The sequence below is a fragment of the Bison bison genome, unplaced genomic scaffold, assembly GCF_000754665.1.
Source record: "Bison bison bison isolate TAMUID 2011002044 unplaced genomic scaffold, Bison_UMD1.0 scf7180017864215, whole genome shotgun sequence".
In the NCBI taxonomy this organism is placed as follows: domain Eukaryota; kingdom Metazoa; phylum Chordata; class Mammalia; order Artiodactyla; family Bovidae; genus Bison; species Bison bison.
In genome coordinates this window covers 6571350-6591477 of record NW_011494787.1, presented here as the reverse complement: position 1 = coordinate 6591477, position 20128 = coordinate 6571350, and the positions used below count along the sequence as shown (strand labels likewise).

The 20128-nt window shown below is 39.8% G+C and overlaps 1 protein-coding gene across 1 annotated transcript in view; it reads left to right on the top strand.

Annotated features, from left to right (window-relative positions):
* The window catches only part of LSAMP (limbic system-associated membrane protein), a 713821-nt gene extending 707518 nt beyond the window's left edge, over positions 1-6303 (top strand). The window contains exon 7 of the mRNA XM_010845361.1: positions 3174-6303. Within this exon, the coding sequence (XP_010843663.1) occupies positions 3174-3271 (98 nt within the window). The 3' untranslated portion in view covers positions 3272-6303. The remainder of the gene's footprint in view (positions 1-3173) is intronic.
* Positions 6304-20128: the final 13825 nt, after the last annotated feature.

Below are 20128 nucleotides of genomic sequence, written 5' to 3'. Positions count from 1 at the left end.
TGCAGACTCTTGCTTTCATTATATCTGTCAGTGTATAAAAGCACTTGCTGAGTGTGGCCATCTGGTATGGGAAATAAGATTTATCATTTGCATTTCCACAAATAAGCAGAAATTTCATAACTATGAACTAAAACATAATTAATGATTTTGCTGATGATTCTTCCCTGAAATAGCCATTAACTGAAGTAGTCTCCTATGCAGTCATATATACATGTATCTGTAATTGTATACACACTTGCAGTCATATATACACGTATCTGTAATTGTATACACACTTGTGTTGATTCCCCAACTATCATCGGTTTACCCTTGTTTTTTTCAAGCCTATTTATTTACTCTCAAAACCAATTATGAAAAGAGCAAGTCATATAAGCACATCAAATAGCTATATGAGAGCACTTAATGCACTTAATAAATAATAATTGATAGAGATGAAAATATCTTTCAGAGAGCCACAAAATATATTTCAGTTATGTGGTAACAATTCTATTGGAGATAAAATTAAAGATTATTAAGAGTCATACTAAGATTCCCTATGTATAACATAGAATAGCATGTAAGAGTAATAGCTAATTGTCAACTTTGTGTGTTAAAATACCTTTAACATGTGTCTATCATATGTGTATATGAGTATGCATATAACAAATATACTTCTCTTGGCATCTGCATATGTATGTGTACATACATTAGCAAGAATGTTATATGTGAACATGTGTATCTAGGTTCATATATGCATATATCATATTTTTCAGTGATGGCATTTTTGTTTTATCACATATTTACTATCCTTCAAATAAAATGGTTTAAGACTAGACTTCCCCCAGGTACCACTCAACTCCAAGATGTCTGAAAGATAATCCAACCTGTCTCAGCACTAAAAATGAGATTAAGGAAATAGGCAGAATTGAGTCTGAAAACCTGTTTTCAAAGGATCCCTGGGGCAAAACAAAAATCATCCTTGCTTAACCCTGTCTGGCCTCAATTTGTGTGTAGTCTTTCTCTGTTTGGGAAGCATCACTGACACACTAATCCAGACAAACGTGCCACAGAACTCATGACATCTAAAGCCCAAAGAGAAATGAAAATGATGGGGGACTGCATTGCCATCAGGCTGGGGGCCCTGGCGAGGGGCCGTTAAGGGAGCTTAACGGTCCCCAAAGGCCAAAAAGAATGATGTGTGTGTGGGGGGTGTGAATTAGGAAAAACACTGACTTAATATCTAGATTCTAGTGCCTGGTCACCATTACTAATCAGGCGCTTTATGCAGAATGCATAATCTTTTTGATCCTTAATTCCTCATGTAAGGCATGAACCTGAAGATAGCTAAAGTGTCTTATTAATATAATCCTGCAGTCATTCAGAAAACTTAAAGAATGGACTGGATATTTAAATCTTTTATTCTGTGTTTCCATTGCTCAACACATAATAACACTCAAACACTCATTTTATACTGTAACTATGCTATTCAAACTTTATATATATATTATATATTAAGTAGCATTTTTAATATTCTCAATAAGACATTTCAGTTTAAAGAAAAAAGATCTATTGAAAATCATTTTTTTCAAAGATAATGGATACCTTCCTGTTGCTTTGTTGGTTCTGGGCTACTGTTTTAAACAAACCCAGATTTCATTTGCCGAATGTTTGACAGGAGACTCGGGGCACCCCTTCACCACATAACCTCACTGCACAGCAGTGACAGGCACAGACTCTAGAGTCAGTCACTGGGGGAAAGCCCAGCTCTCTGCTTACTGTGTAAACTCATGTGGTGAACTTACCCTCTCTGTGGCTCCCTTATCTCACTGGAAAGCAGGGTTCACTAGAGGACCTGCCTTGTAACATGGTTGTGTGCTTATATTTGTGAAGCATTTTTAACAGGACGTGTCGTAAGTGCTATGTAGTTGTTTCTTGGCTGTCTTTGGTTGCTGTTGTTCCTATAATATTATTTTTATTGATATGTGAAACATAGATGGGAGAATATTCTTATATTCAACATTTTCCCAGTTATTTTATATCTGACCTGGTATGTTTGTAGACAATTTTGGAAATGTTCACATGCCAGAGGATGCTTCCATTGCACTTGCACAAGTACAAACACCCACACTCACATACACACTCATTCACACATACTGATCTCCTTAAATGCCCTCAAAACTTTCAACTGACCCATGGTTACAATGACACCATTTTTTCCTTTTGAATGTCATGTCTAAGCATACAGTCTTAAATCCAAAAGTCTCTGTTGTGAAAAACTGTTTTCCTCTTGTAATGAATCTAAATGAACAGAACTATACAAAAGGAGGAAATGCAACAGGCAAAGCATAGGAGGCAAGCTCTAGACCTACACTCACTGCCACAATTCTTTCTGTGTAGATACACAAATCCCTCACCCACTCTCTTCTCCATTTGCACACCCACATCCCCCAAATTCTTCTACATTGGGAAAACTCAGGTTGGCAGTGGGAAACCCACTGATAACCCCTCCAGGATGAATTCTGGGCAAGTTCAAGTCTCAGCTCTGCTCCAGTTTGGACCTGCCTGGCTAGGTTGGTTTGTTTTTGTTGTCATCATAATTAATTTTTAGTGTCAAATGAAGGGTTTGGACCAGATGACCCCCTGCTGCTGCTTAAAATCCCACCATGAGTTGACTTATTTTCTGCCTTGCAGCTAAGGTGCCACCCAGCCAAAAACGTTACTTTAAAACAATTCCTCTCCCCACTAACAAATAAATAGCCACTGCCACCACCACCACCCCTCCCCTGCCCCCTTGAGAAGAGAGCGTTACAGACTGGTTCCACATTTTATTGATGGAGATACTGTGGTGAATCAGCTGGAGGAGCCCGTGTCTGGCTGCTGAAGGACCCTCAGCAATGCTTGGAATCTTAATGAGTGCTGACATCCCACTGCTGTGCAGACCAGAGAGTGCAAGATAAATTTGGGTGGAGAGGAGACTGATCCAGCATCATACAAGATACCCCTAAGATACTTATAGATCAACCAGAAGGATTTAGAAAAGATGGTGAGTCCTTCTTAGACTGTATATAAGTGCCCAGACTTTGAGATGCTGGTACACGGCCCAGTCTTACCTCTGAAATAAGGAGCAGTCAGTTGTGACATAGAGTGGACTGGATGTATTAATAATTACTTTCTTTTCTCTCTTTGCACTGCAGGACCTGGGTCGGTGAGAGGAATAAATGGATCTATCAGTCTGGCTGTACCACTGTGGCTGCTGGCAGCATCTCTGCTCTGCCTTCTCAGCAAATGTTAATAGAATAAAAGTTTTAAAATAATTAAAAAAAAACACACAAAAATGCGTCACACAGGATACAGAGCGAGAGAGAGAGTGAAATGGGGGGAGACTGTTTCTTTCACAACTTTGTGTGTTTATAAATGAAGGGGGAAATAAGAAAATGAAGAAGAAAATACAACATTTAAAACAATTTGAAAGTCCATCAATAAAAATTGAAGTATAATTCCAGGTGGGAAAAGTTCTACCAAGAAATGTGTATATCTAAGCAAATGTAGACTGTGTAAAGACTCCATCAATTAAGGAGATTTGATGTTATAAAAAAATGACAAGTGAAGAAGTACCAGATGGGTATTAACCCCCCACCACACGCACACACACATACACACACACACACACACACTCTTTATCCTTCCTTCATCCTTTTTCATCTGCGGGGAAAGAAAAAAATATGGTCTTGCCTTGGTGTTTATACTACCAACATCATTTTATTCTGTTTTTTAATTTGAGCTGACGCATAGCCATTCAGACTATCAATGGAATCCATGCTGGAGTCCTACCTGACAGTTTATCTGGTTTTCCTGCTTTCACTCTCCCTCCAACTTTTAAGACCATCTCCGTGTTCGATCTGCCCCGCATCCCTGCGCATCCGCGCCGGATATCTGCTCTTTATCCTCACCCCGGCCGCTTCCCTTCACTCCCACCCCTTAACCCCCACCTCCCAGCACTCGTCATGCCGCAGATGCTAGAAAGTGCCATTTTAATTCTCTCCACTGTGCGCGCGTGCTGTCTCTCTCTCTCTCTCTCTCAACGTGGGTGTACGTGTGTGGGCGTGTGCGCCTCTCTCTAAAGCATGCCGAGGGAATGGTCCACGTGTACATAAACTCATTGTGCTGTAGATACTGTCCCTCATTGTAATCTTGAGATGCGGCTGTGACGAGGTGCTGGGGGCCGTGGGACGGGAAGGAGGCAAGGAGCAGAGCCGCTCCCCCATCCATGGCTGTCACTGGACCTCAGCGTGTATTTCAGACCAAGCTGTGCCCCACCTACGGGCAGATCCTCATCTTCCTCCCAGTCCAGTCATCAGAACCCAGTCCAGAGTCACTCAGATTATCACTGTCAATGAAAGTGCCTACTATTGATGGGGTGAGCAAACAGTAGAAAGAATCAGTGATGCGGATAAGGTGACCTAGGACAGAAGTTTCTGATTTCACTCTGTTTCACGAGTGAGTCTGAAGGATTCATGTGCTTCCCAGCTTTTTGCCGACTTGGTCCTGCTCTGCCGCAGCAGTAGCAGGTATGGAGCAAATCCCCAGAAGTGGAAAGGTCTCCAAGGGTTAAGTCCTAGTGAAAGGATGCTGAGCCACGCGGAGATCCTTAGCAGCCCTGTTATGCCCCCTCTCCAATCTTCAGTTAACACTGCATTTGCTCCCATGGATTTCCCTGAGCAGAGATTTTTCCATATTTCAGATAAAATACAGTGAGCCATGAGCAAGGCAAGAGAAGTACAGATACCCAGGTCCCTACTCATGTGGTAGAAATACTGTGCCAGCCCCAATACAAGCATTGGCCATAACAAAGGGGAAATCTCCTTGTAGCTGCTCCTTTGCAGCTCTGTCCTTGTGTTCTAGGCTAATACTTGATTTGATTGCCCGCATCATCTCCTTTCTCATCCATGGATGGTGTTCACAGCACTGCTGTTGATAGCACTCTGTCCTTATCCTGCACCAGGCCACTAGGAACAGCACTGTATTCCATCTTTCCGACTTACTCTTGGCTTCTTGTCTTCTGAAAAAGATACAGTGGGAGATATGATATTTAAGTTTACATATACAAGAAACATCTTATTGTTAACCCTGAAATATGAGTTAGCTCTCAACCAGAACAGCTGAGAAACTTGTAATCATTTAGGCAAAAGCTATATACATACCACAAAACTTGACATCACCACCACACCAGAAGGATTTTCTTAGGAAAAGCCTTACAGAGAGAGCTCCCGGTGTGTAGATCTTTGTCAGGAAACCAACTGTTGCTTTTACTTAGACTAATAGGCATTGGAAATGGCTCATTAGTGAGAAGACGTAGGATTGTTATTGAGGTCACAGTAGAATGTATTGCAGCAGAGCCAAATATGGTACCTCACCAAGTCTTAGAACCTGGAAAATGGCTGTTATATGATGTAAAACAGGAAGCTTCATAACTGCAAATCAGAAAAGGAAGGAAGAAAGGGAAGAAAGAAGGAAGGGAGGAAGAACTAGAAAGAAAGAGTGAGGAAGAGAAAAAGGAAGAAAGGGAAGGAGTATAGAAGGAGAGTGAAGAGGAAGGAAGGAAAATAATAAATCTGACATTTATCTTGATAGATTTTATTAATTGAAGGCTCTTTGCAATGAGTCTCATCTTTAAAGGTAATGATCTCCTGATGAGTGGTACTTTTAATCTGTTCTAGGGGATTCTATTATTTTAAAAGCCTATCACCAGACTTCTTTTAAGATTCTGCAGTTTAGACATGAAACAGAAGGACAAATTGGACTTGGGAGTGCATAAAAGTATTTGTGGCAGATCCTGGCATAGGACCAAAATTCTTATCCAAGATGGTAGCTACTTAAACATAGAGAAGGTGAGCCTTGTTCCTAGGCAGCATCAATTTATTGACAATCAGGGATTTCTCTAACAATTTAGTCTTCTTAGTACAGGAATAAAATCTTATCATCCTTGACGATCAATATTTCCTATATTGAAGAGTCAACCACATCCTTAAGTGGAAGCTTTAGTGGAGTGCATGCTAATTTAAAGATACATAAGAAAAGAAAAGTAACAGGAGTTAATTCAGTTTAGTATCAATTTCAGGAACAGATCCCCATGGCATGTCACGGATTTTTCATCACACACCTAGATTTCTTATTGCCTCTACCCTATCCTAAGGACAAGGTCTTGGCTTTATAGAAGGAGATTCTCATTGAAAGGAATGTCTTTGCCTTGTCAGCGCCATTTGTTCCCTGAACTTTATTAAAATGGTCCGTATATTAAACGTAATTAAACATGTATTGAATATTGTGGTGTTTGCATATATCTCTGGTAGGATCTGGGAATTTTGTCCTGTCTCCCATTTCAGAGCAATCATTGACCCCAGAAATTTCATAGGTTTGAGGATGTTTTTGAGCAATGTGAAAAATGGAAGAGAACATAGTTTGGAAAAGGGTCAGGTAAAATGTAGAAGCCAGATTACTGACGTCGAGATAATAAGTTTAAACATGGGACTTCTTGGAATTTAGTTCATCACAACGTGATAACTTTCTTCAAGACTTTTGTCCGTTGGTAATCAAAGCATGAAATCCTGCAATGAAAAGAATCAACTGGCTGGAAATAATATACTGAGAGGAGTGAAATACATCAATTAATCTGAATGGCTAACACATTTAATATCCTTTGTATGCAAACTGAAACTCCACTCTTCATAAAACAAAATCCTGAGACCTGACTTACAGTTAACCAAAGCAGAAATGACCTTGATGAAGGGTCCTTCCTGAAGAATGAAAACTATCCTAGGTTTTACAACTGCAAAATTCTTTCCTCTGTGCAGTTGTTCATCAGAAGGTTTTGCCCTATTGGAGGAAGTCTTACTAGTTTGGGCACAAAACATCCCTCTGCCCTGAAAGAACTAAGGCTTAGGGATAGGTCCTTGCTTTTTATGATGGGAAGAATTGTCCCACTGACCTTTGCCTTCTCTTCCAAGTAAGACATCACCTTTGCCCTGGGCATTTTTTTTTTTTTTTACTACATCTTCAGACAATTTGGGCTATTCATAGAGACCTTGTAAAAGTACTCGTGATTTTCATGTTATTGGAGGACAGAAACAAAAATCTGTTTCTCCTCCAAAAATGGACTTACCTCCTTTGCACACAAAAACTAAACTCCTCAGCATGAAAATATTTCTCAGTTGTTACCTACTGAGTTATTAGCTTCTTAACTGTTCCAGAATCATAGGTTCCATCCCCAGGTTGGTTGTGGTTTGAATGTGTCTATTGGCTTGCATCCCAGAATTTCCCATTTTGTTTTTTGAAGGTCTTAAATTATTTGTGGAAATATATATATATGTGTATGTATTTTTTTTAACCTTATCTTTACAGATGCTATATTTGCAATATTGTATGTATTATAAACCAAGTCTAGAATAATGATTTAAACTTAAAAGGAAGAAAAGTATTGAATTTGGTTTTAAAAAAGAGCTATACTTCATTTTGAAAGACGTGGAGCCCCATTTTTCCACACTGTAATGATTTGTTTGAAAGGAATTTGCTTATGGATCATGTTCCATGGGAATAACCATCACCTTATTTTAGCTCTTCGACTTCATAAATTTTCAACCTGTATTTAGCCTTGATTTCTAATAAGTATCATTTTTATAGATATATAAGTGCAATGCTGTTATCCGACCTACAAAACAATTAATATTTTGAAGACAAATATTAAATATACCACAGAAACAGCGAAGACCCTGAGTTAAGAAATGTAAATCCAATTTAGGAAGTCTTCTTTCTTAAATGTTTAAAATATTTCTTCTCTAGTGCATTTGCTCTAGTGGAGTAAATTTTCTATAGTAGTTGGCATAATATCTGTAAGTGTCTCACTAAATGCAAAATGAAGTTTACATTTATGTGCATACAGTGGAATAGAAGTAAACCGTTCTCGTTTGCAGCTATGTTGTTAAATGTGGCCACGTGATATGCAAGAAAGACTTTATCTTCACCCAGCAACCACAGCAACCAGTGCATAACTAACCCGCTGACAAGCTAGCTGGTGTTAACGTTAGGTGTTGGTTTAACATTTACACCAGCGTAAATGTTTATGGATATTATGGAAAATTTATTTTAAAACCTTGATTTCCTTTCAGCGCATTTACATTCTGTGTGCTGATTAATAAATTAGGCACCAATCATGTGTAAATCAATGTAAATCGGTAGTTTATGTACATAATATAAACTATGTAAACTTCATTTTTCATGCAATGCCCAAGTTCAGCTAAACTATGAATCTGAAAGGAAAAAAAAGCAAATAAAAATAAATAAAAACCAAAGCCTGTCACAGGTCAGAATGGGATGAAAGATGACTAATGGCCCAAACATAAGGTTGTCTCAAAAGGAAGCAGACCCACAGAACTGTTATAAGCTCGCATCCTGCTCTGTTCCCAAGAGATCACCTCTTTGTTCCTTCAGGACCTAAGTGCTGACTTAGGACTTAGGAAGTCAGGACTTCCATCCAGCACCTACCACAGCTGTCCCACCTGACCCCAGAGCAAGAGAAATGAAGAGACAGGGAGGACAGAGTTTGAAGGGCTCATGTGTCTGTTACATCAACTGTCAAGTGCTTTTGTTGTTGTTGTTGTTACTTCTTACTTACAACCTAAAGTCTTATTTCAATAGCTCCAAGGAAAGTAAGTCACCTATATCTTGATGAGCACAGTATTACTCAGTCTTTATTTTCCATTCAACAGAAACTTTGGGGTAGTTTCTTCGTCATCTCTATCCTAAGAAATTAAGGGATATTGAAAAATGTTACGTCCTTGAGAAATATCTTGCTAAAACACTCTAGGAAAGAATTACTCTTGCTTAATCTGGTGGATCTATTACCTATATTTCTATACTGACTATTGCAAATGAGGACAGAATCATTTTCATTGAGAGTATCTCTCTCAGCATGTTCTCTTGAAGTCTTTTTGAAGTGTCTGATGTGTTTAACAGAATGACATATATATGTCTTCTATGATCAGCACAGCTGGTACATAAGGAGTCATCAAAGAGATCTCTTCAGGGATCACATGAATTTTTTGCAAAGACTGTTATCGAAAGAAATTTGGGTCAAATTAATATTATGCTTAAAGTATACTCCTCTACCCAAGACAAATGACAACTTTATAAAGCGAAGTAGGTGGAAAGTGGATTGGGAGTCAGGAGAAATGAGTTCTAGCCCCAGGTCTGGCCTATAAGCAAGTCATATGACCTTTGGCAAATTAGTTAAACTTTCTGAGTTTTGATTTTCTCATCCTGAAAGTGAGAAATTCAAATGATTTCTCTAAAACCTCTGCCATCTCCAAACTCTCTGATTCTGAATAAGAATTGAATCTTCATGTAGCACTATGCCCAGCTTGTCATTCTAAGCAGCTATTTGTTGTTTCTGGTTTGATCTCTTTGATCTAGTTTGATCTTCACTTCTTGGAACCATCCTTCCATCATCTCCATGTCAAAAGCCAAAACTTTCTAGAATACAGGGTCCCTGGACTGGTTCTATAATTCTCTCCTAATCAAAATTTCTTAGTAACCTAGAGAAGGGACACATTCAAATTATACCGATGGCATTGAGAGAGCTGGAGTTGTTTCTTTAATTGAAATGTTATAAAATCTAACTGTTGGACTATATTCTAATAATCTTTCATAGGGAGAAAATAGCCAGACTAGGTATTGGTCACATAACTAGTGAGGAAGTTGTTCATGTGAAGGGAAAGGAAACATCAGTCTTCTCCTCCTGGGCCAAGTGCCTCGTGATAGTAAATGGTTGTCCTTGAAACCTCTTTGCTTGTGCAGGTGGCCATAAGCAAGTGATCCCAGGTAGGTTCAAAAGTCTGTTCTAGGAGAAATGAGCAAGATAATATATTTTGTTTTGGAAGAAACATCTCATGGCATAAGTTTCTCTAAATTTGACTTATAGGCTATGTAGTCAAGTAAATGGATGGAGAGAAAACAAACCTCACGTTCACAAAATACAAGTCAGTACAATTTTAAAGAAACAAGTTGAAAACAAGACAAAAATAAACACATTTTAGCAGGTTACAGAGCTGAATGTAATAGGAGTTGTGAAGGTCAAAATCAAATGTAAAAGTTAAATACTCCAAGCAGAGGGTAAATAGGATGGTTTCTCAGGTGGTTGATGAGGAATTACTATCATGCACCTTGTTCTGGATGGCCTGAGCACAGGTGCGCTTGTCTTGACCCATCAAAGTATAGACCCACACTATCCTGGATGCTCAATTTAGCATCTGTCCAATGGTGGCTTTTCATGCATTGCTTAAGAGAACAGAAATAATATAAGTCTCCTGTGCATTGAAAAGCAAGGATTATTCATAACTTCCCAGCATTAGTATCACTTTATATAGATGACAATTTGCAATGTGCTTAGAGTAGGTCTGAAACTCTCTTTAAGTGGGAAAGTGACCTGCCCATGGATAACTCCCCACTTCCAGGGTGATTTCAGAGGTGTCTTTGAGTGATGCTCCTGGACCAACTCCTACAGCTATGTTCTTCTCTGCATAAGCCCTCTCTATGTAAAGCCAGGTACAGAGTGAAAATCTGTTTCTTCCAAACGAAGAAAACCCTTGGGACCACTCGCTTTCTGGCATGCAGCAGTAATTCTAAGCTATTTGGAGCCTTTACAAAAAACAAAAACTCCCTTACTTAGTCTTTGTTCTTTACTAGAGAACGTTAAAGGTTCATCCTGGTGAATTATGACCATGTTCTGCTCCCTAAGTATTTACTGGGAGTAGGAGAAGGGTGAAGTGGAAATTACAGAAGGAAAGAAGCATGGGAGAAAACCTCCAACTTCCTTCCCCGGCACTGGTTCACCCCTTCCTTCTCACTGCTCTACTGAAGGGTGTATAAATCCTGCTCTTGGTTAGAATTCTCCTTATTAACAGTGTTATATACATATAAATATATATATATAAATATATTCCTTTTTTCATCCCTGTAGACATAAGCAAAACTTTCCTTGATGACAAAAACTCATGGCCATTTTTTGTTTGGGTTTTTTGTTGTTCAAGGTTTTTTTTTATTATTATTTGTTTATTGGGGGGATTTTTTCCCTGGATACTAGCTCTGTGAAGGAAAATAAAAAGCGCAAGTGTGTGTTTAAACAAATTAAAATTAAAAAAGCTTTTTTCCTTTTCTTTTTAAATGTATTTGAATTCAGTTTCTCTCTTCTGTTACATTACACGTATGAATGCTCTGCTCTTCTGTGATCTTAAAACAAAATGAAATAAACGTGAAAAGGAGATGTGTCTTTATTGACCTGAGTCAGTGATCTTGTGGTTGACTGCACTGCTTCTTGGAAGTTTTTCCTGAATAATATAGAAATGAAGCCAATGATAATGAAAAATATGTAAAAGAAGGGATAGACCAGACACTGAAGAATCACTTGAAGGCCCTCTATCTGTGTCTTTTCTGTCACCGAAGGGAATGTGGTATTTACAATAATTGTCTTCATCTCTGCAAAGAGAGTTTCTGAAAGTTTTTCTTTTCCTCCCTTAAAGGGATAATAAGAAATAAGCAGAAATTATCATTGAGAAGCTACAGATAAAACATTAAGACTCTGTGAGTTTTAGACTTGAGTGAGACCTTTGGATATGATACCAAAAATCATTAGGGGGTATACTCCTTTAAAATCTCCATAATAAAGGTCATCCTTTAAGGTTTAGTTTTATTAAGATCCAACCTGATAGCAGTAGGAGGAAATCAATTATCTTCTAAAGTCACTTTTTCTTTTTTTAAACTTATGAAATAAGCTGTTCTCTGTTCTTGGTGAGAGCTATTATTACCTTCATAAAATGTCTTCAGAATCTCCATAGAACCCCAGCAGCATTGCACAGGACAGACAGGAGATGGTGGCAGAAAATGAGAAATGAGCAATCCAAACAGGTGAGGCTGATTAATTGTGCATCAGAAGTGATCTGGACCCTGAGCTGCCAAACTGGGTCAAAAAAAAAGGAACTGGTCCCAAATTGGGGTGGGTGGCTGGGGTGAAGGAGCCGAGCACTAATGATTGCTTTCAACAGTCAGCAGTGGGTCTCACACAGAAGCAAAACCTCTGTTCCCCTCCAGTTCAAAGAGACAGTTTATGGGCCCATCGCCCCAATCTAAATTTTATGTAAAACTCCTGATAATGCCCTTCTTCAATGAGTTTGCCAAACTCAAGCTTAAGACATAATTCTCAAGAAAAATCGCCCTCACATCAGGTGTCAGACACAAATGCAGCATCCTCAGGCCAGGATGACCAATCAGCTGACTACAATTTCAGGGGTTCCCATTAGCATCTCAGGCTTAATAATTTCTAGAATAACACAGAACTCAGGAAAATGTTATACTTGTGATCACAGTTTTATTATATAGAAGGATACAAATCAATCAGCTACTTCCCTGGCAGTCCAGTGGTTAAGACTCTGAGCTCCCACTGCAGGGGACATGGTTCAGCCCCTGGTGGGGAACTAAGATCCTAAATGCCATGTGGCCAAGAAGAAGTATTTGATGACCACTAGGAATATATTGTCTGAACATTTGTCCCAGTAAAAATGTTTACAAAAAGAAAAGAATCAGCCAAAGGGAGAAATGTGTAGCGCGAAGTCTGAGAGAGCCCCAAGCATGAGTCCATTGTCCCAGCACATTGATGGGTGACAATGTACAGTGTTGTCAGCTGAAGTTCTCCCAAGCTGAGGTGCCCAGAGTTTTTACTGGACTTTCATTGCTTTTAGGCATGATTGATTGATTCACTGGCTACTGGTTGACCTCAGTGTTCCAGGTCCCCTCTCCTGCCCCAGTGCTCTAATCACATAGTGGGTGGGTCTTTCTGGCATAGCCAACCCCACCTTGAGTTATCTTGTTAGCATAAACCATCTAGGGTCCCACCATGAATCCCCTCATCAAGCGTGGTCCAAGAGAGCCCAACAGGAAATGACAGAGAAACACCTATGACTTAGAAAAATTCCAAGGATTTAGAGGTTACCTCCCAGGAACTAGGGACAAAGGTTAGCTGAAGTCTTTAGTATACACCACCCTTTACTGATCTTGTGAAAAACCACTTGTGTCTCAATCAGCATTGTCCCCCAGCTGATTTGAGATTATATTTCCTTTAAGTCACAGAAGCTTCATGTTAAAAAGTTAACACCAGCTGTAGGCTTTGCTATCAAGTCAGAAGTTTCTTAGTAACCCAGAAGAAATTCCTTCTTATACACTCCCATTTTCTACCCCCTTTATACCCATCTATTTAAAAATACATTCAAAGCAGTAGGTGAGATTGGGGAAAAGGTGAGTCTATGATTTCTTAAGGAAAGGACCATGTCTTTTCCACTCTTGTGATTCTTTCAGACCTGGCATGGTAAAAGACCCCAATGGCTTAGCAAACATTTGTCAAAATAGAATTGAAGCATGTTCAATGCAACCAACAAATTTAGTCCATATGGAATTCTTTTCTACCAATCACTATAACCTCACCACAGCTGTGGAAGATTCCTGAATTTAAAACTTTGGAACAAAAGGCAGATCCCTCCCTTACACATACACAAAAATTGTTACACAAATATGGAAACTTGGCTGCCTAGAGTCCCAAGACTGAAGTTGAAATGGTGTTTGTTGTGAAGAGGAAAAGGTCCTCTTTCCACTTTCTACCTAAGTTGTTCTCTTCTACTACCCAGACTGGCAACTGGACAGTTAGGGTAGATTTCCATCAGTCAAAGGTATTTCCTGACCAAAGAATCTCAAACTATTGAGGAGGTATAGTGAACCCAGGGAGCTGTATGTGAGAACATGCATGGAAATGATGCACCAGCTAACTGAACAATCTCTGCTAGCTGATTTGGCATGTATTTTAAAACAAGACATTAAGTTTTCACTCCATAAGATAGTGTGAAATTTTCACTGGTCATGTTATCTTTACTTTGTATCATTCTATCTGCTCACCCTGTCCTATTGAATCTCCCAGATCAGACTGGACATCCACTGATCAGGTAGCAAAGGTTCCTATTTCCCAAAGAACCTCTACCTCAGGTTCTGCATGCCTGGAGAAGATGTTCCTACTAATGGGAGCAAATCCAGAGGTGGACATGATCAAAAACCTCAAAATCAGAAAGGATGCTGGTCTGGTTAAGAGAAATGGTACAGTTTTAGCTCCAAGTAGCTCCATCCTTAGAGAAGGAAATGGCAACTCACTCCAGTGTTCTTGCCTGGAGAATCCCAGGGACGGGGGAGCCTGGTGGGTTGCCGTCTGTGGAGTCACACAGAGTCAGACACGACTGAAGTGACTTAGCAGTAGCAGCAGCTCCATCTTAAAAGCCTTCAAAAGCTCCTGGGCAACTGTCAATGAAAAAAATGTGGCAGCAACCACAGGCTCCATCCATAGACCTGTATTCTGTAAACACTTTGGCTCCAAATCCTCAGACTATGAAGATGCCTTTCTGTCCTTTCATTATTTTCTGGCTTCCAGATAATTAGCCTAACTTGCTCTACTGAGTTTTTACCTTAATATATAAGCTCCCAAGCTCTGAACCAACAGTCCTGAGATTACATTGCCTTCAAGTAGCATTGGTTCTCCCCCAGATACATTATTATTTGAGTAAATTCTGAAAGAAAAAGAGAAAACAAAAGCTCCCAGAACCAAGAGGACTCACCAGGGGAAGGAATGAGTATTCCTACTGGATGAAGTCACTTCCTACAAACAAGAGAGTTAGATTTCACACTTGAAAAACTCCTTATAAACATGCTTACTGCATCTGGCTAATCCCTCCCCATGTAGCTCTTCCTAGCATGTACCAGCTACCCTGCTCTGAACTGACTTAGCCTGGAGAGGTATATAGCTGAGCCAAGAAACTAGAAGGTCCAGGAGGCCTGAGTCATAACCATTAAATACACATGGGCTCTCCCAACACACAGACATCCCTTGACCCTATCCTGGTCACCATGCAGCCACATTCAGAGACCTGGAGAAACTGTTTTAGGGCATCACTAGAGATGCCATAAAGAAAGGTATAGAGCTCTCCCTGGGCATCTATTAATCCTTCATTAGACAAACTCCATCTTCCCATGAGAAAGCCCAAACTAGGCCTCTTGATGTTCAGGAAGGATCAGGTATTCATTCCTAAGTAGCAACATCCTGGTATTTTTCCCTCTTTGATCCTAATCTGTGATAGAATAATGGTACTTTCACAAAGACCGTATTTGGATATTAACCAGTTGAACTACCATTAACTCGAACTGTTCGATTTTGATTCACATCCGAAATGAACACTGAAAAGAAACAAGAGATGCCAACCACAGGAGAGTCAGTTTCCAAGTATGGTCAGTGTTAACAAGGCAGGCCTGAAGTCCCCAGACTGTAGTGACATTGACCTTCACTGTGAATCCCTTTTTCTTGACTTTGCCTACAGACACTACATGTGAACTGCAATGAACTGAACTTTTCTTTTTCTGTTTAAAGCACCTTAAGTAGACAAAAAGCTCCTCCTCTTCCCAAAGTCCTTTTGAAAACAAGAAGTAGTAAAACCAGAGGTTAAAACAAAATTCCTGATAGATACAGTCTCTGTTTTCATTAGCATTTTAAATGGTTATTTTTAATGGTACATTTAACTAAAGCTAACTTATCCATGGGAAGAGAATGTAGCCATTAAGTTCAGCATCTGTTAAACAAACTGAGGCTCCACATCCGGTAATGCATGATTATAAAACCAAGAATATTACATGCTAACAGCAGACTCATTAGCATTAATTGCTGCATTTAGTCCCACTTAAAACCTCCTGCATATATAACATTTGCTAAGTACATTATCCTTTTTGAAATGAATACGCCCTAAAATATCATCACATAAATAACAAAAGAACTAACTGGAGATCAACACGTGTGATGTAGTGGTGAGAAGGAAGGAAAGCTAATGAAGACATCCGTGGCCAGTCGAGATGGAGAGAGAAAACCACCATTTGTTGACATGGTGCAAAATTCAACCTGGAAAGGGAGGTGCGTGCAGAAGAATGTGGCAGCTACAGATGCAAGGTTACTGCTTAGTAATTAACAAGTGGTTCAGTAGGAGTGGTGGGAAAACACTCTGGAGAAATACGAAGACCACTCTGGAGAAATACAAAGATACCAACCACTGTGGTGTTCGTTCTTCATGAAGAGGCTGTGGTGGACTGGGCACCATGCTCAGTTATTCACTTGTTCCCTGAAGGCAATCTTGGATCCACTGGAGTTCAAATCTGGCTGGAAAGACAGATATTTAACAATGGTTTATAAGTCAATTCTTTCATGATGCAGATATGCAATTTTAATGACCCTTTCAGAGTCCTGCTCTCTGGCCAGATATGAATGCCTAGAGCTGGGTTCAAATTAAATTGGGATCCCTAAGAGATGGGACTGTGAACATGGTTTACGAAGAGAAGACACAGCTCTTCAGAACTCTTTTTTATGTGCTGTGTCCTGATTCCTCCTTTTCTTTTTAAACTATTTGATTCTTAGGGAGAGCGAAGGGGAGGGGTGGTGAAGGGAAAGGTAGGAGAAGAAATGGGTTATTATAGGATTATATGAAATCGTGTGTATGAAACATTGTAAAGCACTGTAAATTTGAAAAAATCTTTCATTCAATTAAAAAAAAACTATTTGATTCTGAACTATACTTCCTGCTCCATTCTCTCTTCCATACACACACACAATGTTTTCTTAACTTTAAGCTTCATGCTGTCCTCCAACATTATCCCCTCTGGAATTTTCCCCATTTATTATCTGTCACTGAAAAAACAGGGTTAGTGTTTTGGCTACTCTCTTGTCAACACACCATTTGTGTAATCATTCATCACCCAAGTATTTGTTGGCTCTCACTACTTGCTGGGTGCTCTGCTAAGTGCTGGGAAGCCCTTGTGAGTGAAGAGGAATACTGTTGTTGTTGTTGTTGTTTTTGATCCTCATCTCCAGCTGCTTCCTCAAGCTTCAGGTTGAGAGAGATGTTTTGAAAGATGTTAAGTGAGATGCCATTGTGTCTGTAAATCAGCACTGCATAGCAGAAGAACTGCTTACGATGATCATGTGGGATGTGACATGGGATTGCTTTAAGGAACTGGAGATGATGTGTCTGAAAGCAAATTTCGTGAGTGTTTTTTTCCATCTTTACAAAGGCGCAGAGCTTCATCCCACTGAAAGCTGGTTAGGGAAAAGGAGGAAAAGGAAAAAGACCTTACTGAAAAATAAATTGCTATCATTGGCACAGAAGGGTGTCATAAAGATTATTCAGGAACCCCAAATCAAGAGTAGGACTGAATTCCATTTGGAGGTGAACATAGTGTGGGAAAGGGAAAGATTTTAAGGAAATACATTGTTGACAGTGGTGATAAATAAACCATTTTCAAGCCCACACATTTTATACACATTTTTTTCTTGAATCATCACATGAATTCTATATGACTATTTATATTATTCCTTCCATGGTATATAGAAAGAAACTGAATCTTTCATAGCTAAATGATAGCCCAAAGGCAGTGAATAGACTGGAATCCAAACTCAGATTGTATACCTCCACAGGCACTGCTCTTTAACCACAATATTATCTCCGAGCACAAGGGAAAGTTACCATTCGGAAGATTCACTATAAAATATCATATATTGAAGCAGCACATATCATTTCACAGAACTTTTTTACATAATTATCTCAGGGCATCAAATAGTAATAATGCAATAATAATTAAAGGTGGGATAATAAGAGTTAGTACATGTTTCATAGATAAGGAAACCAAGCCTCAGAAAATTAACTGCCTGGCCAACATCACAGAGCTGGCAGGATAGTGATACCCTAGGTCCTGATCTCTATGCCTTTTGGTCTAATATTAGACCTCTCTCCCTGTAAAGAAACCTGAGCACCAAAGAATTGATGCTTTTGAACTGTGGTGTTGGAGGAGACTCTTGAAAGTCCCTTGTACTGCAAGGAGATCCAATCAGTCCATCCTAAAGCAGATCAGTCTTGGGTGTTCATTGGAAGGACTGATGTTGAAGCTGAAACTCCAGTACTTTGGCCACCTGATGCAGAGAGCTGACTCACTGGAAAAGGCCCTCATGCTGGGAAAGGTTGAAGGCGTGAGGAGAAGGGGACGACAGAGGATAAGATGGTTGGATGGCATTACCAACGTAACGGACATGGGTTTGGGTGAACTCCAGGAGTTGGTGATGGACAGGGAGGCCTGGAGTGCTGTGGTTCATGGGGTTGCAAAGAGTCAGACACGACTGAGTGACTGAACTGAAATGAACTCCCTGTGGAACTTGGAAGAGAACACTTAATGGCCTGCTTTACTAGCCCATGTGAATCTGCTTGGAGGGAGTTATGGGCTGAATAGTGTCCCCCCAAAATTCATAGTTGAAGCTCTAAATACCCCCCCAGGACCTTGGAATATGACTGTGTTTGGCAATAGGGCCTTTAAAGAGGCAATCAAAGTTAACTGGGGTCGTAAGTGTGGGGCCTGAATTCAATATGAATGGTTTCCTTATAAAAAGAAGAGACAGCAGGGATGCAAACACAGAGGAAAAAAACCATATGAGGACAGAGCAAGTATGTGGCCATTTGAGAGCTAAGGAAAGACCTTAGGAGAAACCAATCCAGGTGGCACTTTGATCTTGGACTTCCAGCCTCCAGAAGTATAAGAAAATTAATTTCTGTTGATTAAGTCACCCAGTCTGTGGTGTTTTGTTTCAGTAGTCTCAGCAATCTAGTACAGAAAGCAGGCTTATTGGTCCATGTGAGATTTTTGCTAAATGTTTTTTATGTTTCAACCCTAGGGTGACAATTACTATATATGCTAAGTCACTTTAATCATGTCCAACTCTTTGTAGCCCCATGAACTGTAGCCCACCAACCTTCTCTGTCCATGAGATTCTCCAGGAAAGAATACTGGAGTGGGTTGCCATGCCCTCCTCCAGGGGATCTTCTCAACCCAGGGATGGAATCCACATCTTTTATGTCTCCTGCATTGGCAGGAGTATCCATATATGTAGAATCTAGAAAAATTGTACAAATGAACCTATTTGCAAAGAAGAAACAGAGACACAGATGTAGAGAACAAATGTATGGACACCAAGGGGAGAATGGGAAGGTAGGATGAATCAGGAGAATGGGATTGACATATATACACTATTGATACTGTTTATAAAATAGATAACTGAGAACATACTGTGTAGCACAGAGAATGCTACTCAATGCTCTGTGGTGACCAAAATAAGAAGGAAATCCAAAAAAGAGAAGATATATGTATAAGTACAAAAGATTCATTTTTCTGTAAAGCACAAACTAATACAATATTGTAAAGCAACTATACTCCAATAAAAATTTAAAAAAAAACAAGAAACATTAGTATGCATGTGTGTGTGAGCTGCTATGTGCTGCATCACTGTCATGTCTGACTCTTTGCAACACCATGGACTGTAGCCTGCCAGGCTGCTCTGTCCATGGGGATTCTCCAGGCAAGAATACTGCACTGGGTTTCCATGCTCTCCTCCAAAGGATCTTCCCAACCCAGGGATCGAATCCAGGTCTCCCATATTGCAGGCAGATTCTTTACTGTCTGAGCCACTGGGGAAGGGTGGTTAATAAACATATTGTGAGACTATACACACACACACACACACACACATGCATACTACATTTCCAGTCTCAATAGAATAGAGTTAAGAGAGTGTCCCACCCCAGCTCCACAGCATAGATCCACAGATTTATCTGAATTCTGTGAGAAGAGCTCTCATCATGGCCCAGCTCTGAGCACAGAGCTGAGAAGCACTCACCAACCACTCAGTAAATTGTCAATAGATTCAGCTTGTCACAGCTTCAAAGAAACCCAGCTAAAGGATGGTTTCCATGGCTGAACCTCTGATGGAAGATGGTAAGAAAATGTATTTCCCCTAAACTCAGGAACAATACAGGGGCGCCCACTCTCACTACTACTATTGAACATAGTTTTAGTCACAGCAATCAGAGAAGAAAAAGAAATAAAAGGAATCCAGATTGGAAAAGAAGTAAAACTCTCACTGTTTGCAGATGACATGATACTATACACAGAAAATCCTAAGGACACCACCAGAAAATTACTAGAGTTAGTC